Source organism: Siphateles boraxobius, unplaced genomic scaffold, assembly GCF_051911475.1.
Source record: "Siphateles boraxobius isolate OS27281-9 unplaced genomic scaffold, OSU_SipBor_1 130, whole genome shotgun sequence".
In the NCBI taxonomy this organism is placed as follows: Eukaryota; Metazoa; Chordata; class Actinopteri; order Cypriniformes; family Leuciscidae; genus Siphateles; species Siphateles boraxobius.
The window spans coordinates 12,725,491-12,752,489 of NW_027508734.1; the positions used below are offsets into that span (position 1 = coordinate 12,725,491).

At 38.1% G+C, this 26,999-nt stretch overlaps 2 protein-coding genes across 6 annotated transcripts; one reads left to right on the forward strand and one right to left on the reverse strand.

Annotated features, from left to right (window-relative positions):
• The first annotated feature begins 53 nt into the window (after window positions 1-53).
• spg21 (SPG21 abhydrolase domain containing, maspardin) lies at window positions 54-7,233 on the forward strand. Of its 2 annotated transcripts, none has more exons than XM_077228061.1 (9): window positions 54-164; window positions 617-681; window positions 894-1,055; window positions 1,241-1,321; window positions 1,400-1,545; window positions 1,631-1,739; window positions 3,742-3,849; window positions 3,942-4,082; window positions 5,991-7,233. In XM_077228061.1, exons 2-9 carry the CDS (start codon window positions 619-621, stop codon window positions 6,114-6,116), a joined length of 936 nt encoding a protein of 311 aa, XP_077084176.1. In that variant the 5' UTR covers window positions 54-164; window positions 617-618; the 3' UTR covers window positions 6,117-7,233. The 2 variants fall into 2 exon arrangements, with proteins under 2 accessions (XP_077084176.1, XP_077084175.1); XM_077228060.1 differs by lacking the exon at window positions 54-164 and adding an exon at window positions 191-246.
• Window positions 7,234-7,994: 761 nt separating this feature from the next.
• ankdd1a (ankyrin repeat and death domain containing 1A) lies at window positions 7,995-25,919 on the reverse strand. Of its 4 annotated transcripts, XR_013203614.1 has the most exons (16): window positions 25,735-25,919; window positions 25,102-25,205; window positions 24,517-24,615; window positions 22,644-22,742; window positions 22,346-22,450; window positions 19,842-19,940; window positions 17,971-18,069; window positions 17,796-17,894; window positions 17,584-17,682; window positions 16,871-16,969; window positions 16,670-16,768; window positions 16,476-16,571; window positions 16,174-16,375; window positions 15,269-15,400; window positions 10,736-11,156; window positions 7,995-9,257 (listed from the first exon to the last, which is right to left on the reverse strand). XR_013203614.1 is itself a non-coding variant. In XM_077228028.1 (15 exons), the coding sequence occupies exons 1-15, from the start codon at window positions 25,772-25,774 to the stop codon at window positions 11,064-11,066; spliced, it is 1,557 nt and encodes a 518-aa protein (XP_077084143.1). In that variant the 5' UTR covers window positions 25,775-25,919; the 3' UTR covers window positions 7,995-11,063. The 4 variants fall into 4 exon arrangements, 3 of the variants coding, with proteins under 3 accessions (XP_077084143.1, XP_077084145.1, XP_077084146.1); XM_077228028.1 differs by having other exon boundaries at window positions 7,995-11,152; window positions 16,476-16,568; XM_077228030.1 differs by having other exon boundaries at window positions 7,995-11,152.
• Between the last annotated feature and the right edge of the window lie 1,080 nt (window positions 25,920-26,999).

Genomic DNA, 26,999 nt, shown 5'->3' on the forward strand with positions numbered 1-26,999 from the left:
TTAATAGCGCTCTCCAATGCGCATGCCCGCAGTGAGCAGTCGCTGATTGGCTGGTGTGATCGTGTACAGTCAATCGTTTGCTTCTGGCTGCGGAAGCTGCTATCATGTGATGTAGCGAAAGGATACAATGTTTTTTCAAACCTGTGGATGAAAGGCATTAAAAGGTGACTTTTTTCATGAATCGACACGGTAACATTTTCTCATCTATTGCTCGAAATGGTCTCCTGATTTACGTCGCTGTAAAACGTACACAAACAATAGTTTTGTTGGGTCATATGTTGTATTTTTTAGCATCTTAAACACTCTTATGACGGTTTTAATAATTATTTTAGAGATACCATCATTTGTATGTAGTGTTAGGCTATAATTACGGTAATTGTGTATGAAAGCTCAGTTTTTCGAGTTAACTCGCTAGACCATTTTGTACTCTAGTCACGTTTTCTATGGTGAAATACATGAAAGGGGTGTAAAGTCAGTAAAGATTTACTTAATTTTTATAAATGAAATTTCACTGAATACCTCTTATTTTCATCTAAATTACAAGCACTGTGTTGATCATGTCAGTTATTCTGAGAGGCTTGCACTTATTTAATCAAACATTTAATTTGCATTTCAGCAATGGAGGAGATAAGAGTATCTCCTGATTATAACTGGTTCAGAAGCACTGTACCTCTTAAAAGAGTAAGTCTAGCTATCTATCTATCTCATCTTTTTAATTTGAATTAAGGCAGAAAACAGGATGCTAACTGTCATTTGTTATTGTTAATTTTCAACATTCAAGAAAGTAGAATTTAAACGAGAAAAAAAATCATAGAACTACTGTACCAAATGTAAATTATGTTTTTTACTATGTGTCATACTGATGTACCTAATTTCTGCCTTTGTGTCTTTAGATAATTGTGGATGATGATGACAGTAAAGTCTGGTCGTTGTATGATGCTGGGCCGAAAAATATCAGATGTCCCATCATCTTCCTCCCACCCGTGAGCGGCACCGCTGAGGTTTTCTTCCAGCAGGTTCTGGCTCTCTCCGGATGGGGCTACCGCGTCATTTCAGTATGTTCTCTCAGATATCAACTAGAGATAGGTCTGGCTGCTATAAAATATATTTGTTAAATAATAGGGTTTATTCGGTTGCTTGCTATTTCTAACATGTAAATTTGTGTAACCATCATGCCCTTGTGCTGCTCTTCTGATATTATTGCATGCTTTCTTACGTAACTTGATGTTGCTTTACACAGCTTCAGTATCCTGTCTATTGGGATCTGTTGGAATTTTGTGATGGATTTAGGAAGCTTTTAGACCACTTACAACTTGACAAGGTATGGGAAGTTGATTATTTTATGCATTCAAGATGGGACATCACAAGTCTCTTTCACAACCTGTTTTTCTCTGTGCAGGTGCACTTGTTCGGTGCTTCTCTGGGTGGATTCCTGGCTCAGAAATTTGCTGAAGTCACACATAAATCTCCCAGAGTTCACTCTCTAGTCCTGTGCAACTCATTTAGTGACACATCAATCTTCAACCAGACATGGACAGCAAACAGGTAAAGACTTACAGAATACTGATAACTTTTCCAGTAGTAATGTCTCCATCCTTGTGGACTTTTTCTCATTCTCTTTCTTTTCTAGTTTCTGGTTGATGCCTGCGTTCATGCTCAAAAAGATTGTGCTTGGTAACTTTGCCAAAGGACCCGTGGACCCAAAAATGGCAGATGCAATTGACTTTATGGTTGACAGAGTGAGTACTTCTACCATACCGACTGTTTTGGAAGTTTTGATGACATAATTTATTAGTGTAACTATGTGTGTGTGATTCTACAATTTTTGACCCACCTCCATTAAAAAATGGCCACAGAAAAAATTCCTAAAATTATCCATGTCAATTTTTTGCCATAAGGACATTTAACATGAAAAACTATCCGGGGGCTGGTTTCATAAAGATAGACTTTGACTATAGATATAGTAGATAGTCAGACTTCAGATAGACATTTAAATCAGACCATTGCACAAAGCAATGAAGAGTCTGACTATCTTAAAGGGTAAGTTCGGTATTTTACACTTAAAGCCCTGTTTTAAGATCATTTCTGATGAAATAGAACGGTTAAGATTGAAATTTGGACAAATGCTGCTGTCCCGAGAATTTTAGGTTTTTGTGTTAGCACCCCCCCCACCTATACAATGGTTTCATAGGGCACTGGAACAATCATTCATAAAACCCATTAAACTTTAGTTTACAAAGACGTGAAACTCACCGAGTGGTCTGGGGTGTTCACGGATATGCTCACACAAAAATCGCTGCAAAAGATGCTTTCCAACAGGTGTTTTACCATTCGTTGTAAAACTATGGACCTATTTTTCCAAACCCCTCACAACCGGACATTCCTCCGTTGAGAGCTTGAATAATAGACACTCCAGCCCAGTTGGTGGCGATAATGCACCTTTGCCAATGTTTGGATAGCGTAGCCTACGATACCGCGACTGCATAAGACTACAGAAAGAATACAAACAACCCCATTTCCGTTTCCGTCGGCGGAGTAATACCGTACCGCACAGAACATCCAATACAAGTCAAAGGAGTTGGACAAAAACTACGATAAAACCTGTTGGAAAGCATCTTTTGCAGCGATTTTTGTGTGAGCATATCAGTGAACACCCCAGACCACTCAGTGAGTTTCACGTCTTTGTAAACTAAACTTTAATGCGTTTTATGAATGATTCTTCCAGTGCCCCTATGAAACCATTGTATAGGTGGGGGGGTGCTAACACACAAACTGAAAATTCTCGGGACAGCAGCATTTGTCCAAATTTCAATCTTAACCGTTCTATTTCATCAGAAACGATCTTAAAACAGGGCTTTAAGTGTAAAATACTGAACTTGTCCTTTAAGTAGGACTACTGCACTGCAATGCATTCTGGGTAAAATACGACACTTTTCAAAACAAAAAAACATGGCGGATCGAGTAAGCGCATTCAACCGCTCAGTGCAGTTTAAATATTTGTTTGTTGGAAAAGTATAACAGTTACAAGGACATTTTACTTGGGAAATTTAGCGGAGAATGTAGTAACAAGAAGAAATGTTTGATTTGGAAAAAGATTGCTACGACAGTTAATAGCGTTAATCCGACCGTTGAGCGGAGCGTTAAAGACGCACAGAAAAGATACAAAAACATGGTACAAGATGCCAAAAAATAAATATTTTAGAGGAAATATCCTAAAAACCCTTTCCCTTCTCATAGCTCTCTCCATAACGTCGTCAGCACACCACAAATTATGAGTCATGTTCCCTTTTCTTTTGGCCGTTTGTAATGTAACTGATTGTTACTGCTGGTTGCCAAGGTAACAGAGTCTTAGACCTGAATAAGCCTGGGGTAAGGTGTCTAATTTGGTCTAAATTAAGTCAGTCTTTATTTTTGTGAAACAGTCTAACTTGCATTAGACTAGTCTTTGAGCAAATTTTAGACTTGTCTAACACTATAGACCGGTCTAAAATGGCTTTGTGAAACCGGCCCCTGGATTTTGTTAAACGTGTAAATGTGTTAACAATCATTGTACTGAAATATTTTATTGGGTAGTAAAAAAAAATTGCACATAAATCAAGCCAAATCTAGTGCTTGTGCTTGAGCTGGATTGATGTAGTTAGTAATAGATCTTGTACTGATGTGTGAACTTCTGTGAAGGTAAATTTGTCTCACTCTTTGCTCATTTATCAACAAAACATGCTTTGTTTATTTGTGCTTCAGCTGGAAAGCCTGAACCAGAGTGAACTGGCTTCTCGACTCACGCTGAATTGCCAAAATTCCTACGTGGAACCTCACAAGATAAAGGATGTTGCTGTCACCATAATGGATGTAGGTCTTTTTTATAAATAGGCTAGAAAATTTAAAAAAATTAGTGAACTGTTAAAGACAGTTTAAATGATTTTGACCTTCTTTTCTGTTAGGTTTTTGATCAGAGCGCCCTGTCACATGAGGCAAAGGAAGAGATGTATAAGCTGTACCCAAACGCTAGAAGAGCTCATCTCAAAACCGGCGGAAACTTCCCCTATCTGTGCAGAAGCGCAGAAGTTAACCTGTACATACAAGTGAGTCCAATGTTTCAAGTTGTTTAAAGGAACATTTCGACCTAAATTTTTTTTTTTTTAAATTATTTACTCACCCTGGTGTTGTTCCAAACCCCAATGATTTCCTGTCTTTCTTCTGTGGAACATGTATGAAGAAAATTTGAAGCCGCAAAAAAAGAAGCAAAACCCTGTAAAGTAGTATGATTTGTTTCTCAATCTTAGCCTCATGATAGCTTTGTGTGAGAAACAGAAAGTTATTTAAGTCTTTGCTGTCCTTGATCTGTCACAATGTCCAATTCTACAACAAATCATTATTTTTATCTAATTCAGAAAGCTGGTCTAAATGATTAATTTAATGATCTGGTTGCAGCAGTTTTTTTTTTTTTTACTGGAGGGGAAGACTTATTTTACTATAAGTAGCTTTGTTTCCATCCACCTATTTTAATGCAAATTTTGGATTATCGCATTTAAAAAAAAAAAAGAATCCAATATGAAGACATGCTCATATACTACAATGGAAACACACTTGCTGAGTAAATCCCTCGATGTGTAGCAAAAAACTCATGTGAATTTCCTCAACAGAGGATGCGATTGGACTGGACTGGATTGCTGGATTAGATAAGTGGACCAATTTCATTGCACAGCATCTTAAATGTTGGTTTGATCATTCTGAAATGCCTGAGCCAAAGTCTGTCATCCGAATGATTTGGTATAATAACCTTCCAGTAGTGTCCCGCACGATTGCGTTCTCAAACACCAGTCAATCGCCTCCGAACAAAAGATAACATGACAGCGTTTATTGCATTTCATCTGTGCTCTGAGGCGAAAGTCATTCATAATGTTGGAATAAATAGTTACAGTGGCTTTCCCCATTCCAGCAACTTCTATTTTTATTACAGATATTGTGCCAATTTCTCAGGAAGTGATGATTTTGTTCTCTTGAACACGGGATGGAAATGTTGCTTTATTCGCAGATGTTTTATGCGATATTCCAGTTTTGCACATAAGTTAAATTTGCAACTTTGGATGGAAACAAAGATATTGAATAACAACATAAATCTGTTTTGAAGACATATGGAGCACTTTTATGATACTTAAGCTTAAATCTTTATTGAGTAGCAATAAAAACAACACATCTAGCCCTAGGGCCCTATCATACTCCCGCCGCAATGCGGTGCGACGGAAGTGTTTTTTGCTAGTTTCAGCCTGACGCGGTTATCATTTTCAAGTCCTGCGGCACGATGTTTAAATAGCAAATGCATTTGCCCCCATGGTCTGAAAACGAGGTGCGTTCAGGCGCATTGTTGGCACGTTGCTATTTTGAGGAAACTGAAATAGACTGCATCATCGACCAACTAAAACCTGGTCTAAAGTCAATGGTGCAGTATTTATTTATTTTTGTTATTTAAAGTGCACATTAGTAATCTGCACAACGCACTCTGCGTATTACACACACATGCAGCAACACACAAACATCCCAAATTTAAAAAATAAAAGGATAACAATGTAAAAGATTATTATTGTGTACATAAAGATATGGTGGAATGTAGATGGTCTGCTTGCTCGCTTTAACCTCACGCACGAGCAGATCCGTTTGCTCTCTGGAGAAGCGTTCAGTTTTTACGCTGGCAAATTCCGCCATGTGAAAAGCGAATCCACCATGGCAAGAGCACAACCGGCTTTTAAAGGGAATGGGAGATGAGACTCTGATTGGTTTATTGCATGTTAATGTATGCCCAAAACACACCCATTACTCATTAAGAGAATAGGGACAACCCTTTTAGACCATTTATACCTCCGTCAAACTAGCAAAAGTGGATTGGACACGTGCGCTTTAGACCATGTGCTTAGATCGTTAAAATAGGGCCCTTGGTGGTGTTGTGATTTCAGGTGCTTAATTTGCACTGTTACTCTGGTTTTAATCTGTAGATACACCTGCGTCAGTTTCATGGGACACGGTACGCCGCCATCAGTCCAGAGATGGTCAGCGCAGAGGAGCTGGAGGTGCAAAGGACAAATCTGAGCAACAACCGTGAGAGTGATGATGAATCATAGAGGCTTCATGCAAACATTCTCTGAATGATGAATGGATGAATCAGGACCTGAATTTGACTTGATTTAGCTACACAACATTTAGAGATCACGTTGCGGAATTCTGTTTTTCTATTACCTTTAAGTCAGTTAAATGTGAATTGACTTTATAGAGCCTATTTTTACCTTATGGAAAATAAACAATATTTTGATATAATATTATGACTGTAAATAAGTGAAATTGACTACATAGTTAGGGTTTTCATATAATGCCGTATTTTGACCCGGTTGCCTTACACAATATACGTAAAATGCACTTTTTACTCCTTGAATTTAATTTTCTGCCTTTTGTATGTTGGTGTTATTTTCTGTTTTGCTTTTGTTTTTTTTCGTATGAATGTTGTCAGCATCGTTATCTCTGTTTGTTTATTTGAGTCATGCACTGATATAAAATGAAACTAATTTCAACACCAGATTGTATAAATTTTGACTTTTTCCAAATGACCTATGAGGAGTCCTTGATTTGGAAACAAATCAAAATGAGAAATTTAATTAAAATAAAGCCTTTTAACCACAAAAGCCAGATATTGATAATTTTTGTAGATTTGCAACTAATTTAAATGACAATAATTCAATTACAAGTTTTGCATTTGCTAAACTCTTACTTTTTTCTTTCTTTCTAATAATAATTCTGTATTGGGTGCAAATCTGCCTTTTATGCCTGGTTTGTAATGTAATAATTTGACCTTATGTTTATTAGTATTTTCTTTCCGTTGAGAAGGAGCATTTGTAAATACAAGTCTACAGTTATAAACCACAAATGAACCACTAAAGCATTACCATACAATTCAAACTGTTATGGCTATACAGTATTAATTATTTAAGATTTATCAGAGTGTTTACATTAGAATCAGATCAATGAATTGGGATTTTATGGCATGCAAATAAATTCAAGTCTACAACACCGTAAATTAGATTCTGGATCCTATTTAAAGTATAAGCAGCATGTTTTTTTTTTTTGGACCAGTATCATCTGAATATCCTGGTATATGTATATAGTATTCATTGAGTACCATGATATTTTGATCTGATCCAGCACATTAAAGTCGGCATGAAATAAAAATGAATATTTTTTTTAAAATGGAATATTGCAGTGTTTATTATAAATGATTAATCCGTGCACATTTTTTTCAAATTCATGTTCCTTTATAATCTTTAATCAAAATAACTTCTCCCTTTTGCAGCGTCATCTCTTCTCTTCTGTGATGATGTGTTTACTGGCGTGAGGGCGGGACAACCTGTCACTCACATGACATCCACCAATAGCAAATCACAACCAATCATCTCCCCATGGACAAAATCAAGTCCTGCCCTACATTTTTTCTTGTTCAAGAAGCCTTTTTACTCTGATATACATCACAATAGGGAAGAAAAGACAATTGTAACTTCCGTTTCATGCTGTCTTTAACTTCAGCATATGTTATAGACACTCAGAGCACCTTTAAGCAAGTTTAATACTCATGATTAGGAATGATTGTTCAAAACCCTAATAATGAGCAATGCCTTGGCAAACACCACTAATACTTCGTTGAAGGAAACCTTCTATCAAGAAAAATAAAGGAACAGATTTTTGTTTAATGAGCTAGTTGCTTGGACAGTTTGCAAAATCATTCCAAAAGAAAATAGCTAAATGTTCCTCGAATACGGTTGCTGTTGATAGTAGATTGGATGAGAACAGCACAGCTTCTTTTAAAACTGAGAACAGTGATGCACTTGACTAGGTGGCATCACAACACCTATCAGTTGGGTTTGTGTACATAATGAAATTAGTACGTATTGTGTAGTTACTATCCGATAACCACGGGTGTCTGGTCTGCCAATTTGCATCTTACCTCAAAAACATTTTCATATGTCAATATTAACTTTTATTAACAAGACCTGTTTCAGTTCAGCACTGAATTTCTTGTTCAGTCACAATCCAGTAAAACGCTTAAAAAAGTCATTATAGCTACAACAAAAATACTTGATATAGTTTTAACTGCAATCTACAACTACAATTAATTAAAAAACAAACAACAACATTGCTGGTCATGCTGCATACTGTGACTCTGCCAATACAAGTACACTTACAAATCAAACAGTTTCAGTAAGATTATATCTTGCACTTTTGCAGGCTTGTTAAACATTACAACCAACATTTACATATATCTTGCTTAGGCAGGCTGAACATATCCAGAAATTATGAATAATTAAATATATCTGCATTAGGGCTGGTATTGACACAAATTCCATGATTCACGATAAATTTTGATTCAAATTTCCAAGTTTGAGATTCGATTAATTTCCCATCTCGATTCAATATCGCTTTGGATATCAGGTACAGTAGCCTACGTCATTATTTCTCAAGGAAAAAAATCTCTCAAGTAATGCTGTAAAAACTATACAGGGAACCCTGTATTTTGGTATTACTATAATATTGAAAGTTTTCCGTCTTTCCGCTTTTGACTGATTGAGCGATTACATGAGACGTATATATATTTCAGTAAGTTATCTTTTAACGTACCTAATGATGATCGGTTCATTAGCTACACCAATCTGTCATGGCTCATTTAAGAGCACCAAACGAATTTTATAATAAAATTGACATCATTTGAAAGCTAAAATTTTGTTTCGTATGGAATTAACAAAACAAAGCTTATTGGATGGTAGGCGCGCTACAAATAGGGCTTAGTGAATGGATATCAAAATGAGAATGATTAAAATCGAGATATTAGTATTGTTAACCTAACTATAATCTGCATAAAATACTATGGTGGTTTATTCTCTTAATTTCATACCACAGACTTCACTCTTTTTTCCCACAATCATAAAACAACATTTGCACAATAATCAAAAGTTCAGGCTTTCAGTCTGGCGAATCCCATAATAATCAACAGGGTGTTCAATCAGGAGGGACTCAAACAGTACTGCATATTAGACACATTTAAACACATTATGTATAATTATGTGTTTCCCAGTATCCTGGGTAATGCAGCTGTGTTAGCATTAGTTTTGCTTTTATTCTTAAAAATAACAATTTTAGCCGAAAAATGTCTCGGTTACGTATGGTAACCACCGAGGAGGGGACGGAGACGTAAGTCAGAAATGATTCTGACGAATGGGGATCTCGCTTCGAGAGCCTATCTACTTCGAGTGTAACTAAACAAGCCAATGCACACCACCAAGGGTAGTGATAGAGGAACAACTTTTTCTGCAGATTTTGGCATGTTTGGCTTGACATATTGGCGCCAAAATGCTTCCATACTGCCAACGTTTTTCACACACATCCGGGCAGGCACGGGGGCTGGGGCAAGGCGTTTATGCGTCGCACTGCACCCCCAGAGTAGCCTGGGAAAGTGTGGCTGTCAAGTCTGAATCTGATTCAGCATGGGCACACACACCATTACAGTAGGTGTCATCTTCATTTCCAGAGCGTAACAGCCCTCTCTCCAATGCAGCATTCGACATCTAATCCTCCCCTGGAGCCCGGAATGAAATGCTAAGGACCAGTAATCCCATCGAAAGCTGCCAGGCATGCGAGACAGTGAACGTAGCTGTCAAACTCGATGGCACACGACACGCTGAGCGCTCAAGCCCTCGTGAGAAAGGCAAGACGAACAACGTGCGAACATGGTCATGCTCTCGTGAGAGAGCATAAACCACCCACGAACACAGTCTCAGCATGTTTGCGATGCGCTAGAGGAGTGAGGGGCCCGAGGAAGTGGTCTCGTCGGGGAACGCTCACTGTAAACCTCAGATCACCAGTGCTATTAGCCAAAGTAGCCCTTTTCTGGTGGCCACCAGAACAGGATCTAGATCGGGGAATAGGCAAAGGGACTCCACCTCGTTTGAGGCACTTGAGTCTCGACCGCGCATCTAGAGCGCCGAACGACACGCTCTGGGTTGCTGAGACAACCCGCGCTGTCAGCCGGCAGCTCGACGGCACAAGCCTTTATGAGAAAGAGGAGACGAACAACGTGCTGATTCATGTTCATGAGAGAACATAACCCACGAACGCAGTCTCAACATGCTTAAGCCCAGGAATGTGAAACAGTGATCGTGGCCGTCTTATGGGGATAGGAAACGACCGCATCCCGTAACACATGGTTTGAATGACGTCTTGAAAAAGACGCAGTGTCAAACCGTGTATGCTCTTTCAGGAAACTGCTCTCTCTGGTGCTGAAACACCCAGAGATGACCGTAGCTACACAAAACAGGACGATAGTGCAAGCCTGCTGTGACCACTCATATTCTCATTGAAGGCGCAACATTCTGAGCTGTGAAAACAGCCGTTTTGCTCTCTGTGAGATCGCGACCAGTGCTGTCTGCGCAGACTCTTGTCTTTTGAAATTAAAACACTGTCAGATAAGATTGCAGAGCAGGAACAGCATTTACCGTCTGGCTCCTAAGTGAAAGACAAGGATGCGAGGTACCTTCCGCTCATTATATGCTCGCGCCGCGATGCACAGCAACTGGTGCAATTATCGCATGCCAATGTGCATTGGCTCGTTTAGTTACACTCCAAGTAAATAGGCTCTCAAGCGAGATCCCCATTCGTCAAAATCACTTCTTATGTACGTCATAGTGAGTTGACGAAGGGGAACTGGATCTACAAATAAATAAAGGACAGAAAGACATACAGAATTAATCAGAAATTCTTCAATACAGCATGACCTAAGTTGACATGTTATTGCTTTGTGAATTTTTCGACAAAGAAAATAAACAATATCTACCTGTTCTCCTAAAATAACGTATCTGGATCAACAGAAACATATATTTTCAATACAAAGTCTGGTTTGCTGTGAATGTTTGCTCTTGTTGTGAACAGGCAATGTTTTCTTCTGAGTCACATCACTGAGTTTGTATTTTAGGTAGTATTTGTGCTTCTTCAGTTCTCTGTGTTTCAAAAGCAATCTTCAGGTTGGTTTGCTCTCAATCCAGACTGATCTCAATGAATCTCCCATCACATTGCAGTGCATTTTTTAGCAGAAGACGGATCCGCATTTGCCTGGTGTCGCATGCTTTCTTTATGGAAGAAAACAAAGTTATAAATGAGGGAAGGTGAAAGACAATGAAACTTTTAAAAATACTAATAAGTACTCAGAAGATCTGTTACAAAACCCAGAGTGTTTCATCTCTCCCTACAATCTTCTAAGGCGTAATCCTAATCAAATTGGCATGTAAAACTTTGGTTGGTCCTAATATGTCAAAATTTTCCTTTCTAAATTGTCAGTTCTTGGCCAAAATAAGCGAGGCAGATTTTGAAATCAAACATCCAACTCAACTGGAAACCTTCTTTATACACTCACCTAAAGGATTATTAGGAACACCATACTAATACTGGGTTTGACCCCCTTTCGCCTTCAGAACTCCCTTAATTCTACGTGGCATTGATTCAACAAGGTGCTGAAAGCATTCTTTAGAAATGTTGGCCCATATTGATAGGATAGCATCTTGCAGTTGATGGAGATTTGTGGGATGCACATCCAGGGCACGAAGCTCCCGTTACACCACATCCCAAAGATGCTCTATTGGGTTGAGATCTGGTGACTGTGGGGGCCATTTTAGCACAGTGAACTCATTCTCATGTTCAAGAAACCAATTTGAAATGATTCGAGCTTTGTGACATGGTGCATTATCCTGCTGGAAGCAGCCATCAGAGGATGGGTACATGGCCATAAAGGGATGGACATGGTCAGAAACAATGCTCAGGTAGGCCGTGGCATTTAAACGATGCTCAATTGGCACTAATGGCGCTTTTCCACTGCATTGTACGGCTCAGTACGGTTCGGCTCGTTTCACTTTTCCACTGCGTGGTACGACTCGGCTCGGCGCGGCACGGCTCAGTCCGCTTTAGCTCGGTTGCTTTTCCACTGCAGTTAGTACCGCTTCAAAGTGGGTGGGATTATGATCGACTGATCGTTATAGTTTATCCGCTCCTCGGCAACAAACGAGAGGAACGTCAGTGCGTCTCGTCCACTGACCACGATTCAGCCATTTCTTTTTTGGAAGTTTTTTTTCTTCAAGCAAGTCAAGCAAGTAGTTTTAAAACAGGTGCTACAGCGGTGGCTGTTACTGGCTATTTAAATCTAGCGGGTTTGATGTCTCGCAAATACAATGACGCTGGTAGTGACGATTCTGTCTGTCTGACCAATAGTGATCTACAGTGCTTCCACGTCACATTTTAGTATCGGTACGGTACGCTTGGAACCTCACCAGAGGTGGTACCATTTAAAGCTAGCCGAATCGAGCCGTACCGTACCATGCAGTGGAAAGTGTGTCAAGAAAACATCCCCCACACCATTACACCATCACCACAACCCTGCACAGTGGTAACAAGGCATGATAAATCCATGTTCTCATTCTGTTTACGCCAAATTCTGACTCTACCATCTGAATGTCTCAACAGAAATCTAGACTCATTAGACCAGGCAACATTTATCCAGTCTTAAACTGTCCAATTTTGGTGAGCTCTTGCAAATTGTAGCCTCTTTTTCCTATTTGTAGTGGAGATGAGTGGTACCCGGTGGGGTCTTCTGCTGTTGTAGCCCATCCGCCTCAAGTAGCCCATCCGCCTCCGGCTTCACAAATGCTTTGCTGCATACCTCGGTTGTAACGAGTGGTTATTTCAGTTAAAGTTGCTCTTCTATCAGCTTGAATCAGTCGACCCATTCTCCTCTGACCTCTAGCATCAACAAGGCATTTTCGCCCACAGGACTGCCGCATACTGGATGTTTTTCCCTTTTCACACCATTCTTTGTAAACCTTAGAAATGGTTGTGCGTGAAAATCCCAGTTACTGAGCAGATTGTGAAATACTCAGACCGGCCCGTCTGGCACCAACAACCATGCCACGCTCAAAATTGCTTAAATCACCTTTCTTTCCCGTTCTGACATTCAGTTTGGAGTTCAGGAGATTGTCTTGACCAGGACCACACCCCTAAATGCATTGAAGCAACTGCCACGTGATTGGTTGATTAGATAATTGCATTAATGAGAAATTGAACAGGTGTTCCTAATAATCCTTTAGGTGAGTGTATATGACTGTACTGACATAACTTTCATGTCTGTGTGGCAAGTATTCGCTGAGTTTCAGTTCATTTTCTGAAGCGTTTCAGATTTGACCTCCCTGAGAGACACAACAGAATGCCCATCCTGTTTGATTTTGGTATTTTGCAAAAAGCACAACATTTTGTTATTTTTGTGTGTACTAGGGATGTCAATTTTCACAAATTCCCATGATCGATCGTCGTTTAAATTAACGTTCAATTAATCGATTAATCGTTAGCCTTAATACTGCAATATGTGTCTACTGCATTGGCATATGGCCAACAGCATGACAGGGTCTGCAAATGCTGCTCAAAACTACATGTTCCTCACCAAATGAATCAGTATGATTTTTAATCTAAATAAAGGGCTAGTAGGATTTTAAAATGTTTTGATGTGATTGAACATTTAATTAAATTAATTATTGAATTATCACATAACGACTAATACAATGTGCCACCAACGACGTCTCAGATGCGTGCTTGTCAGAATGTGTGACTGTCGTGGACGCACTCTCCCTGGAACAACGCGCTGAAAACAGCAACTAAATCCAATGAATTCACAACGATTTAATAAAATGGTGTTCTCATGTTTTGTAATATGACAGTCCCAATCATCGTTAATATCAGCCATGCTGCATTGCTGTTTGAGCTGCATGTGCTGAATGAATACCGGTAAACTGGAAAACTTTGTTAGCGTGTTATTTTACTCAAAGAAAAGCATCCAATGTGAGATTAATCAGATATATACAAAATAAACATAATATTACAAATTATATCTGCACAAAATTACGAGAATGCATAAGTGAATTTGAACTAAGTTAGTGCCATTCAGAAAGACTCATGTTGTGGATCGCTCTTCCTGGAGCAATGCGACACAGCAACTAAACCAAAATAATTCAGTGTTTTATTACATTATTATTCTCCTTATAATGTTATGTAATATGACAGTCCCAATAGTCATTATTAGTCATGCCTTGCCGTTTGAACTTCGCGCGTTGAAGCTGAAGAGGATCACCGTACACTTTACTACATTAATTTTAAAACCAAATGCATCCTATATGAGATTAATCAGATATAGATAGGCCTACACAAAATAAACACAATATTACAACTTACATTTGCACAAAACAAAAGGCTGCGAATGCACACGCAAACTTATAGCCATTATGGTGTAAAATGCTCCCAAACATAACTCGGCCACGCTCGCTTTAAATGTTTCGCGGTTGAGCAACACGCACGTCCATGAACCTGCTTAATCGATGATCGATAAATTATATCGATTACATATATTATCGACAATTAATCGATCGTCGATTAATCGCTAACATCCTTAGTGTGTACACAAATAAAAGTAGACACTTAACAGTTTCGAATGATGTATAACACTTATCTTTATGACAAAAATCTACTGAGTTATTTGAGTCTCTTTTGCACCGATAAGAAAAAAGCGAGGTGGTCGCGACCATAGACATAATAAATACATAGATGCCCTATTGGCCACTGGAGCATATTTCAAAGGTGCCACCATATTGCGGAGGGCAACTTTCCCATACCTCTCATTATGGGAATTGAGAAAAATGCCTGCTTCGTGAGCTGCTTGGAGCTGTAAAAATCGCCACACAATTGAAAACAGGTCGGGGAATTACCTTTCACAAACAAGACTGACCATTTTTCTCAGGTTGTATTTGGTCATTATATAATTAGTAATAGTAACGTACACCACGTACAAACCACTGAAATCGGTTGATAAATGTAAACGTTATTATTGTTTTTATCCAGGAAAACCGCAGCTCATCCGTTTACTTGCATTTGATAACGGTGCAGTCTTGCCCTGAGCAAAATGGCAGACGCGTTGACGTATTGCAGCAACGTTCCAAAGCGGCCAATAGGGCGTCTATGTATTTATTATGTCTATGGTCGCGACGCCCGACCCCAGAGGGTTAAAATCTAACTCTAGGATTGCCTTCCAAAAAGACATGCAAATCTGCCTAAAAGATTGACAAAGCGAGTCTGAAATAATGCACATATGATGCATTAGAATAGGTTTAGGAACAGAGCTTATACACATGATCTGTAATGATGAATTCACCTGCCAGGTCGATCCTTGAGATTCCGATCAGACCTTCGTACAAACCCTTGATGGGGTTTTGTCCAGCGGTGATCACACCGTGCATCCAGATGAGCAGCATTCTGTGCCCGTGCTCCTTGTGGCTCTTTGTACCTTTTAAAGTTCAGAGCTTGTCATCACTAAGGCAGATATCTATCACATTGAAAACATTTGGGCTGACTGCTCTATGATCCTAGAACAATGCACTACATCTGGGAAAATGATGCAAATTAAAGCCTAGTGTAACTGTTTCTGTAATCCATTTAGTCTGAGTTGTAGTGGTGAGGAAGACTTCCGAGCAATATCTATCCAAGATTCCAGACATCACATATTTAGATACATTTTTAATTTTTGTGCATATTTTCAAATAAAAATATTTCAGGAAACTATTTGTATGCATTATCTGAGAATATGCACAATTTACATTTGAATGTCACTTTCTTTTCAATCCTGGTATGCTGTGACATTTGATAATTTTTTTGTACAAAAAAACCCAAAAACATTTAAAAGTGTTGGCATCGATCTAATTTTGAAATGAGTCTCTTGCTCACACCAAGGGTGCAATCATTTGATTTATTATTTACTCCAGTCTTCAGTGTCACATGATCCTTCAGAAATCATTCTAATATGCTGATTTGGTTCTCTAAAAACATTTCTTATTATTATCAATGTTGAAAACATTTGTGCTGCTTAATATATTTGTAGAAACTGTGATACCTTTTTCATAATGATTTGACGATACTTTATTTGGAATCTAAATCTTTTGTAACATTTTAAATGTCTTTACTGTCAAATATCTTTACCTTTACTGTCATGATCAAGCACCCTTGCTGAATAAAAGCTTTAATTTATATATCGGCAGCAGATCACAGCATTAGATGGTGTACCTGTCCACTGGTGCTCTATAGCTCGAATATGTGCTTCAGAGAACTTCCAGTGCCGAGCCAGTGTTTTCCACTCGCCTGGTTTGAGATACTTGGAGGAAAGTTTCCATAGGACGGATCGCATATGTTGTGTCTCCTGTTGATGGTCTTGCTTAAAGGTAAGACTCGTTCCCACCAGAGAGTCAGAGTCACTTGTCACATTTTCCTGGAGGGCAAATTAACACATTAAAAATAGCACACAATCTTTAATTATGATAGATAACAATTAAATAAGACTAATTTCAGCTTAATGTACATGAACATACCTTTTCCCATTTGTAAAATCTATCAGCTTTGATAATCATGTCAACAACATTCACATGGTTGCCTCGTGCTGCAACATCAAGTGATGTCTTCCTCTGCTGTAACATTTAAAGTAAACATCTTTTGTTTGATCAGAATTGTATTACAATATGAAAATATATTGTCCACACCCATGTATGATAACAGGAAATTGCACCTTGTCGAGTAGATTGAGGTTGACTCCAGATATCAGGATCATCTCAGCGATGTTCAGCCACCCGTGTTCTGCTGCTATGTGCAAAGCAGTTTGAAGCCGCTGTAAGGCACAATTGTTGAGCCATCTTCAAAATCTCTGAAATCATCACCGTTTGCATTTGTAAATGTGAAATGAACCACACTCAAACTCAACCACACTCACATTGTCAAAGATGTCCAGGTCGCATCCTGCATTGATAAGATCCTTCACTATTTCTGTGGAGTTGTTGAGGACTGCCAGGTGTAGAGCTGAAGTATGTTGCTGCCAAGGAATATGGTATAGAATAATGAAGTACAACGGGTAGTAAAAAGCAGAATCTTAGGATCTTAGTTTTGACACTAGCAGTTAAGTTCGAAATGGGGCACGGTTTGGAAAAACTGGTAATGTGAAAGCTGTCATGCAGACCTGGGTGCGCACAGGGGTCCTGAACCCAAGACTACCTGAAGGAGGTTGTCTGAGTTCGGTTGCACTCGGTTCGGTTGAACTGTGGTACGATTCACATGAATGTGTAAGTGGCTCGGGTGCGCACTTGTTCAGCAAGAAAAGTAACCTGTGCATACGTTAAATTTCTTTTTATATAATTGTAGTCTTGTGACGGTTTAGCACCTGATTCACTTATTATGTAAATCAGATAAATTCACAAATACACCCACACAATTAGTGCTGACCACAATTTCCACAACACAATTCCCCATCACATGCTCCTCATCATGATCATGTCACTTTTTGTTGTTGTTGTATAAAGTGCTAAAGTGTTTAATTAACCATAATGAATTTGGCCCTCAAACATTCTCTCCCACTCTACAGTAAATGTTATACTTCTTGAAAAGCAGGTTGTGGTGTTGGAATGTCAACTGAATTTTTTTTGTACTCACAGTGTCTACTGAGTCCAGACTGATCCCAGCCTGTACAAGCAGTCTGACCTCTCTACCCGAGCCATGCCGGGCCACCAGATGAAGAGCCGTTCTGTTGCTCTATAAGAAGCAGCACATTAGCATTATCATTAATTTGCTGTACTGATAACACATTGAAAACCTCATTTGTTATGATGAAGACTGCTGATGATAATATAAAACATTGTACTCACATGAGTAAGTTCATTGACATTGCAGCCAGCCTCCAGCAACAGTCTGATACATTCATAATGACCCCCTTCAGCTGCCAAATGTAAAGCAGTCATGCCGTCCTGATAAAAGATGAAAATGTGGAGCAAATAAACGACACTAAACCAAAAAATCTATTACAATTGGAGTGAGGCTTACAATGTTTCTTTCATCAATGTTCTCCCCGGTCTCCATAATCTTCTGTAGGACGTCGCTGTGGCCTTGCTTAGCTGCCAAATGCAGTGCAGTGTTCTCCTCCTGCAGTTCATGAACATATGACAATGCACACGTCTTTGACCTTGTATCAACACCACAGGGTCACACCACTTAAGTCTACAGTTTTTACTTGGTTTACTTTAGCATGTTTGGCACACTTTGGTATTTTGCATCTAAACTCAGCAAAAAAGAAATGTCTTTTATTTCCAGCAAATGTCTTAAGATGAAAACATTTGTGTGAACATAAAAAGATTCAACAACAGAGGCATAAACTGAACAATTTTCACCGACATTTGACGAACAGAAATAGAATAATGAGTCCCTGGACAAAGAGGGGGGGTCAATATCAGAAGTATTAGCCAGTATCTGGTGTGGCACCAGTTGCTTTAAGTGTAAAATCTCATCCTCATGGACTGAGCCAGATTTGTCAGTTCTTGCTGCGAGAGCTTACATCACTCTTACACCAAGGCACTTATTGCCTTGTAAGGTTTATTGATCTGTCCACATCTACAGTCCTCATGCCTCCCAGCATCAGGATTATGGTATGTTCACACAGGTCAGCAGGGACCCTAGTAGGCATCGTTCTTCTGGTGTTTTCAGAGTCAGTAGAAAGGTCTTTTTAGTGTCCTAATTTATTGCAACTGTGACGTTAATTGTCTACCACCTGTAAACTGTTAGTGTGTTAAAGGGGTACTTCGCACTAGCAAAATGGGCTTTCAATAAAACTTGGCTGCCTATGCATTTGAAAGGTGACATTTTAAAAACAATTTGGTGCTACTTATCAAGAGAAAGTTGATAAGTCTTCTGTTGTCTTCCTTTTTTCCAAATAGGTAGCAAAACTTCCAACACCCATAATGCACTGGGCATATTGCTATCCAAGGCCACTCCCACCAGTCTGCTATGGATGCAGAGTCAAATACCACCGTGCTTTAGTTGGAAATACTTAGTAAACTTTTAGTCATAATGGTTTCGATTTTTCTATTGTTCCCAGGTGCAAGAAGAGTAAACGTTTAGCGGGACAGATTTACTTTCGGTTTCCAGTGAAGGATCCAGCGCGTTGTAGGCAGTGGCTAAAGGCTGCAAAGAATCGTAAATATGGAGAGAACGCCACGGCAGAAAATCTGAAAAATCTGTTTTTCAGTGGATAAAACTAAAAGAAACTGCCGTTCCGTCAGTTCCACCCAACACCTCGAAGCAAAACGCTGTTGCGTACAGATAAGAAAGCTGATGCCATAGTGTTCCATTTTAACCATAATGCTGTTTAAAGACTAGACAAAGTACGATACAATTTTCAGTGATAAACCTACTCTTACAATAGCTCTTTTGTTAATAACCCTGTGTCAATGCGAATGTCCGTGGGCGAGGATACAACAAGGCATAAGTACTATCTCTAGTTGTAATGAAAGCCCTGGAGCTGTCAGAAGTATGCTATTGATGAGATATTTTTCGTCATCCGACGGACTTTTGCTAACAAATAAACGTGAATTTCTCGGCCCTGGTAACACAGAGAAAGAGTAAACATTGTCAATTTACATATACTACCAATATATCAATACAAAGCAGGTTAAAATAACTTAATGTTCCACCAGTGCATGTGCAATAATTGTTTATGGTGCATTAAAGAAGCATGAAAAACATTGTTTAAACCGTTTACAGTAAAGATCTGTAGAGCTTATTTGGATTTTATGAAATTATTTTTAAAATACAGTAACCTGAAAAAGGGACATTTCTATTTTTGCTGAGTTTAGTACTAGAGAAAATCTAATTAGCAACTGAGGAGCGTCTGTGCATTTGTGACTCTTGCTGTCCCTCACCTTGTCCTTAAGATCATGAGCACAGCCCATACCAATGAGAAACTCCACCACCTCCAGCTGTCCATGCTCTGCGGCTAAATGAAACGCTGTCTTACCTGACTGACACAACAGATAATAAAAAATTAATTACATAGTGCTTTTCAGTATATAGCCAATCAGTATATAGGTATGATTAGGAGGCAATGATGGACAGAGGCCACTGGGCAAATTTGTTACATCCCAACTCTTTCGAAAGACATCCTGGGATTTTTTGTGACCACAGAGAGTCAGGACTTCGGTTTAACGTCTCATCCGAAGGACGGAGACACTTTAGAAAGGATATGTACTAATGTCCATAAATGTTTTACAACTGTTAAAATTACATTTCATTGGGTAATAAAAACATTTTGACAGAAAGTACAATGAAACTTACTCCAGAATATTGATCATGTGATATTAGTATTAATGATTTAATCATCATCATAATCTCATCATAAACTTGTGTGTAACAAATAGCAGTGTTGGAAAAGTTCACTTTCTACATGAACTAGTTCAAAGTTCAGTTCACAAATTTTTTAAATTAACTAGTTCAGTTCATAGTTCTTTTTTTTCAAATGTTGCTGAAACTCTTTACATTTATTTGTGGATCTTAATCTATTTATTTGTGAATTTGATATATTTTTGTGAATCTCTTTACATTTATTTGTGGATCATAATCTATTTATTTGGAATAATGCAACAATTTTACCCCCATAGGAAGGCTCTATAGAAATCTGGCACCCTTTTGAACGAAGTTAAACTTAGAGAGCGTGCTGTTCACAGACACCAGAATGAACGAGTTCACAGTAACATTCATCTGGCAGTAATAAAGTACGTTCAGTTCACGTTCGCCCAAAATAAGAACGAATTCATGAACTATCATTCAATGAATGAGTTCAGGCACAACACTGACGAATAGCATAATTCATAAAAACTGGAAAAACTTAAATCTATTTTTAAAGACAACATGACATCACAATTGACATTCAAAATAAATGTCCCAAAATCCATGTTGACTGTGTATGATTCATTTATTTTCCTCAACTCTGTATTGAGTAACAAAAGCCGTAGAGACAGAGAAAAATAATATAAGTGAATACATTTGATATTAGCAATCCAAACAAAAAATCCACACGTAATGGATAAAATGTTGTCATGTCCTACTATTTATGAATTACATTGAACAAGAAAGAAGTCTTCGTCCTTTTTATGCTTGAAAGTTCCTGTTTACAGTCTGCTTTTTAAGTCAATAAAACTCTTCCTTTAGTCAATTGATCCTCAAAGTCATTCTTTGAAAATGTTTAACTGATATTTGAATGAACATTGTGCAATCATCATGGTCGTTATCACTCTCAAACGAAAAACAGCTCTCTTCTACTTTCGAGACATGAATCGATTCATAAAACTGAGCCTCAAAAAAGATTTTTAGCACTTACAACATAGATCAGAGAATGCTGCAAATCTTTGTTTTAAAGGGTCTGAGAATATAGTATGTTAGAAGAAAAACCCGATATTTTGCAAAACTGATCAAAATTTCATATGATCAAATTTTGCAAAACTGATTAAAATGTCATGTGATCAAAATATGACAAACTGTGTCAACTCTTTCCACACCCACAAAAACTGCTCTTACACATATCAGTCAAATGCTCTTTCAAAACATTCCCTAGTGTAAAAGCACCTTAAAGTCACCATGAAATAGAGGCTGCAATAGTCTTTTCTTCCCCATATTCCCTATGGGGAATCCCAATAGTCATTTCTTCCCTATATTCATCCATATATACGAGTGAAACTGTTTCAAGAATGAGAAAAAAAAATGTAGGGCGGGACTTGATTTAGTCTTTTCGGAAATTGATTGGATTGTTGGAGGTTGGGTGTTGATAACTAAATGGCGGCGGATCTGAATGCAAGTTTGCAGTCAGTAGTGGAGGATGTTTTGTCCCACCATCCGCCAAAACAAACGTCATGAACAGGGATGCCATATGATAACCAGAGGGCCCTGTAATTATTTTAGCTTCTTGTCAATTATTTATTACGTCGGTAATTTATTGTGTTGATAAACAGGTTAACATTCACAACACTGTGTGCGTGCTGCATAAAAAATATTGCTCGAACATAGATTAATATGTAAATTCACTCACTGTCAGTAAGTGGCGCTATGGAACAGCAGGATTATAGATGTATTCACTTACACTGGCAACCCCTGTAAACAAACTAGCGCTGCGCTGATAAACACTATGTTATTAGGCATTATACGGAGGTAAGATGCCATCGACACTTTCCTGGTCGAAATATGACGAGTTTACAGGTATGATATAAACACGATAGATTACACATAAAGTAGTCATAATTTATCAGCACTAGATCAAAGCAATTGCTTAGCATATATGTAGGCTATTTGGTGATTGTAATAAGATTTCTGAAATAAAATACATCACACATCAAGATCATGGGTATTGGGGAGGAAAATAATAAGAGATTCTCACCTTGTCGACTTTATTAAGCTGCACATTTTCAAGATCTTCCATGATATACTCCAGAATACTGATGTGACCCCTCTGGGCAGCACAGTGCAAAAGATTCAAGCCATTCTAAGGACAAAAGAAACGTGACAGTTCAGTCACTGAGATGCATTAAAATTAATGTTGAAGTCTGTATCTAGGGCAGTACACAAGTACAATCCCATTTGAATGGTGAGTGAGTAGAGCACATTGAGTGAGATGCTACCACTGTCTTCATATAAGATATCTGAAACTCTTCGAGGATTTTTACCAAGAGCCTTACTTTGTTTTCAGAGGTGAGCTTCGCCCCGGTTGAGACCAGGATCTTTAAGATTGACAGGTGACCAAACCACGCCGCCAAGAGCAGAGCATTCATACCAAACTGGAAAACAAGTAAGAATGTCTAGTCACACGACTTTTGAAGAACAAAATTAGCCTAAAGCAGGGTTATTATCGGCACTTAAAACTAAAACCATAAAAAACATTTCCATTACTTGAAATAAAATAAAACAACTTTTTTTAGTTCACTTTAAGTTAAAATACTAAAACAACTAAATCTAAATAAACTAAAAGTTAATAAAAACTATAAAGACCTTAAAAAAATTAATACATTTGAAAAAAAACCCACATAAAATTACTAAAACTTAAACTAAAATTAAAATGAAAGCAGAAAATATCTATTAACAAAATATTAACAAAAAACTATAAAAATGAACAAAATCTAAAATAACACTAGCCTAAATTGACTTTTCCTTAAAGGTGCAGTAAGCAATATCTGAGAAACACTGTTGATATTTGAAATCAACCCAAAACAAACACTTCTTCCCCTCATTGCTCCGTCCCCCAAAAGGCACGAACACGCAATGCAAGAGTGGATGTCTCTTTATCATAGCAGAAGCGAAGCAAAATAAAGCTTTGCGAAAATAAAGTGAAGATGATGAACATACGACAAGAAAAAACATAAAAATTAAACATACTGTACACAAGAGTATACACAAGCAAGAGTTTGTCATTAGTCGCCAGCAGCACACAATCAAAACCAATGTTACTCACATATGGAGCAGAAACAGTGCAACCTCTGCATCTGATTTCAGGCCATCCCGTTTCAGTCTCTCCAGTGCTGGAAAGCTTTTCTAACATTAACAAGGGTCCTAAAGCTCTTGCCTGATCATAACTCTTCTTTTTCCAGAGATATTCCTCTGACCTTTTCATTTTTGTAATGTCTCTCAGACATCTATCTTTCTACAGTCTTTCATGAGTTCAGATCTCCCGCTTGCTCACTTTCTCTCCTCCCTCATCATGAGTGGACACGCCCCCTACTGCTGATTGGCTACAAGTGTCTTGTGGTGCTAGGTCCGATCCACTTTCAACAGCGTTTCTCAGAAATCGCTTACTGTACCTTGTAAGTATTTCATGATAATCCCATTCAGGTAAAGTTCACCAACGCTGTAAGAACAGCACTGCATGTGTTGAATATGGATATGAAATGACTCTAAAATGCTTTGACAGACTGTAACTGGCCAGTTGATGTGACATGCTATAACTGATCTAAATTTATTTTTATTATAAACTGTATTTTTCAGATCATTTTAATTCTCTGTGTAATTTTATAAAATAATTTAATTATTCTGCACATAATTTTTATGATCTCCTAGGTCCTAGGACATGGACAATTTTTACTATAAAAAATAATACGTATTGTCCCTCAGGGGGACTATTTATGTGTACTTAAAAAAAAAGTTATATAAAAACGTTGATCAGTTACAGTATTTAAACAGTTTCTATATGCATTCACTTTACATTATATATACACTGTAATCTAAACAAATTAAATGTATTTTTATTAAAGAAAAAAAAATCCATCACTCACCAATCTACTCAATTATCTAGAAATGTTTTGCCTTGCACTTCAGGCCCGCTCTTTGTCTCTTCAACTATTGTTGTAGGTGTAACAAGCTCATAGCCTCCAGTAATGTACAGGCCACAATGAACAGATGCCCATTAAATAATTACCAGGTGGAGCAGTATTTCTCTCATTTGTGCTCATACAGTAAATAAACATAAAACTTTATAAAATATTCAGCCAAAAATATAACTAAATTTGAACATGTTCCCTGTTTCAGTTTGGCAGCAGACAGAATGCATTTGACACATACGCTGTCCTTATCATCCACATCCATGTCGTGGTCCAGCAGTAGACGCAGGGCCTGTTCACTGCCAGCTCCAGCTGCCCAGTGCAGGGCCTTACGGTCCATCTGTAAAATGAAAATCTCATATTAAATGAAACAGTCACACTGACTCACGAGCCATGCTTTGCCATGGTTAAAGGTGGTAAATAATACTGTTTTCTGGGGTAAAATACGGGTCATATCCTGTGCTGAGGACCACAAAATGTGTGTTTCCGACACTCTGGTGTATAACTGGGAAAAACAAAACATTCCAGGCAGTTGGCATGGTGAAAGGCAACATAACTTCCTCTGACACAGCTTCCTGTACAATTTGTTCAGCGTGCATTGCTGTGTCACCATGTTCAGAAGTGTACACATCATAGTTTATTTAGCATTTTGACAAATTTGGCCGGATCCTGGGGCATTTATAAATATATTTTACTAGAAGTTAAATGTTTAATATAATAATGCAAATAACCAACTGTGCATGTGTCAGTCCTCAACCAGCTCCTGTAGATTTGCAATGTTCACTTCACATATGTTTCTGTTGGTTTAGTATTGGCTATATCTCACCTTATTTTTGACTTTGATGTCCACCCCTCTTCTTATCAGCTCCTGCATTCTGACAGTGTCATTCCTCTTCACAGCATCATGAAACTCCTTCTCTGAGCAAAGCACTAGAGAGAAATGAAAGTGGAAGGTGACAGGAGTTATACAGGTAGGCTACAGTACAATCAGCAGCATACATGATGTTCACATGCATCAACAAAATTCATATATCATGTCTTTTTCCAGATATGATCTCTTTCTCGATTCTAAATTATATTACTGTACAATTTAAACATAATTGTAGAGATATGTGCTTATTGAATCACTCAACTATAGATACATCTCAAGCAGGGAGTGGCGTCATTGTAAAGGTTTTAAAAATATATGGGTCACAAAATATTTATATTACAATTTGAATACAATTGAATACGAGCTGGTTGTAATCAGCCCAGCCTATACTAAACGAGTCTCTTTGGTCTTTTAGGCTATATTAATAGTAACTATTTAGTAGCCACAGTTGGTTTTATAAGCCACCTCCTCATACATTGAGATGATACATTTTTAGCCATTGAATATATTTCTCTCACTTGCCCCAGTTTCTGTCTGTACCGCACTAACACTGTCACTATTCTTTCACTTCACTGTTTTAACACTCACATATATCGTCTTCGGACACCAGTCCGTCCTCCATTGTCATCGATTGATGGTGTGTTATGTCTCCGATGTGCGCATCTTCTGATATGTCTACATTTTCATCTTTTGATGTGATGTTCGGCTGTGTTTCTGAATCCTCACTCAGCAGTGCTCAAGCCTGCCGCTTTGGGAAATGACGAATCCTGCCTAAGGAACGAAGGGTCATGAATATTAAATAGGCCGTGCTGACGTTTCTTCGCGTCCGTCAAATGGCGAAGCCTGTGATTCTAAATATTAATTACATTGGGCAAAAGTTACGTCGAATAGCAGCGAATTGTTAGTTAATGAATATTAAGTAGGTTGTGTAGACGTTTCTCTGTGACGTTCCAAAGACCAAATGTTATGTATTTTACTACATTCGTTGCCACTTTATAGCCAATATTGTTTTGTTTTTTTACTATGTTAAGCATCTTACCCCTTAAATGTGCATAAAATGAAAGTATCTTATAGTAACTCCTGATTTGCTTTTTAAATAAAATAATATTGTAAGGACAAATACATATGATTTCAAATACATTATGAGATATATGAATCTACAAATGCTGTGCTACACCATTTTATGGGCTACTCTTTCTGAGTTGATTTGCTTATGATATTATTCATTTACCAGATCTCATCATTTAATTTTCTGTTCTTCTCCGAATAATTAAATTCATTACTCACTGTGTTATCAGACTCTTCTCATCGATAGCTGATTCTTCATTTATGATGCATCTATTTCCTTATCAGATTTGATCTGTGTTGTGTAACAATAGGCAATTGAGCTAGTTTTTCTGGCTGTTGGCTTTGAGTAAACTAACATGAATGCTGGACAAACATTGACCTGTTTGACCACAAAGAGCTGTGACCCATTATTATGAGAAACTTCCACTAGAGAGAGCTGCAGACTCACTTACTGCTTTGTGTGTCATGATAACTGGTTTCTCGCTAGCTTCACTTTCAAAACTGGCCCATTTAATTTTCCATGCACAGCTGTTGGGGCTAATAGGCCATTTAACGTTTGAGTCACAAGATGAGTTGATTTGTTGCATAGTGGCATAACTGTTTAAGCAATGCATGCTGGATAGAGAAGCAATCCAACATTCAATGTGCAAATATTTAAAATGATCAAAATGTTTTATGTTGCACATAATAAAAAAATAAATCAGCAATGCATAAAAACAGGTAATTAAAAAAAAATGCTGTCATACTTGGAGCATTATGCTGTCCAATACTGCAAACTTAACAAG

Excerpts from the sequence above, each read along its gene's own strand:
- spg21 (XM_077228061.1), top strand. The coding sequence starts at position 619 with ATGGAGGAGATAAGAGTATCTCCTGATTATAACTGGTTCAGAAGCACT. Across the intron at positions 1,322-1,399 it reads ACCACTTACAACTTGACAAG|GTGCACTTGTTCGGTGCTTC; the intron begins GTATGGGAAGTT and ends TTCTCTGTGCAG. Across the intron at positions 1,740-3,741 it reads TTGACTTTATGGTTGACAGA|CTGGAAAGCCTGAACCAGAG; the intron begins GTGAGTACTTCT and ends TTTGTGCTTCAG.
- ankdd1a (XM_077228030.1), bottom strand. The coding sequence starts at position 25,774 with ATGACAATGGAGGACGGACTGGTGTCCGAAGACGATATAT. Across the intron at positions 22,743-24,516 it reads ATGTGGATGATAAGGACAGC|TTTGGTATGAATGCTCTGCT; the intron begins GTATGTGTCAAA and ends CTTGTTTTCCAG. Across the intron at positions 16,769-16,870 it reads ACCTGGACATCTTTGACAAT|CGGCTTCAAACTGCTTTGCA; the intron begins GTGAGTGTGGTT and ends TGTGCCTTACAG.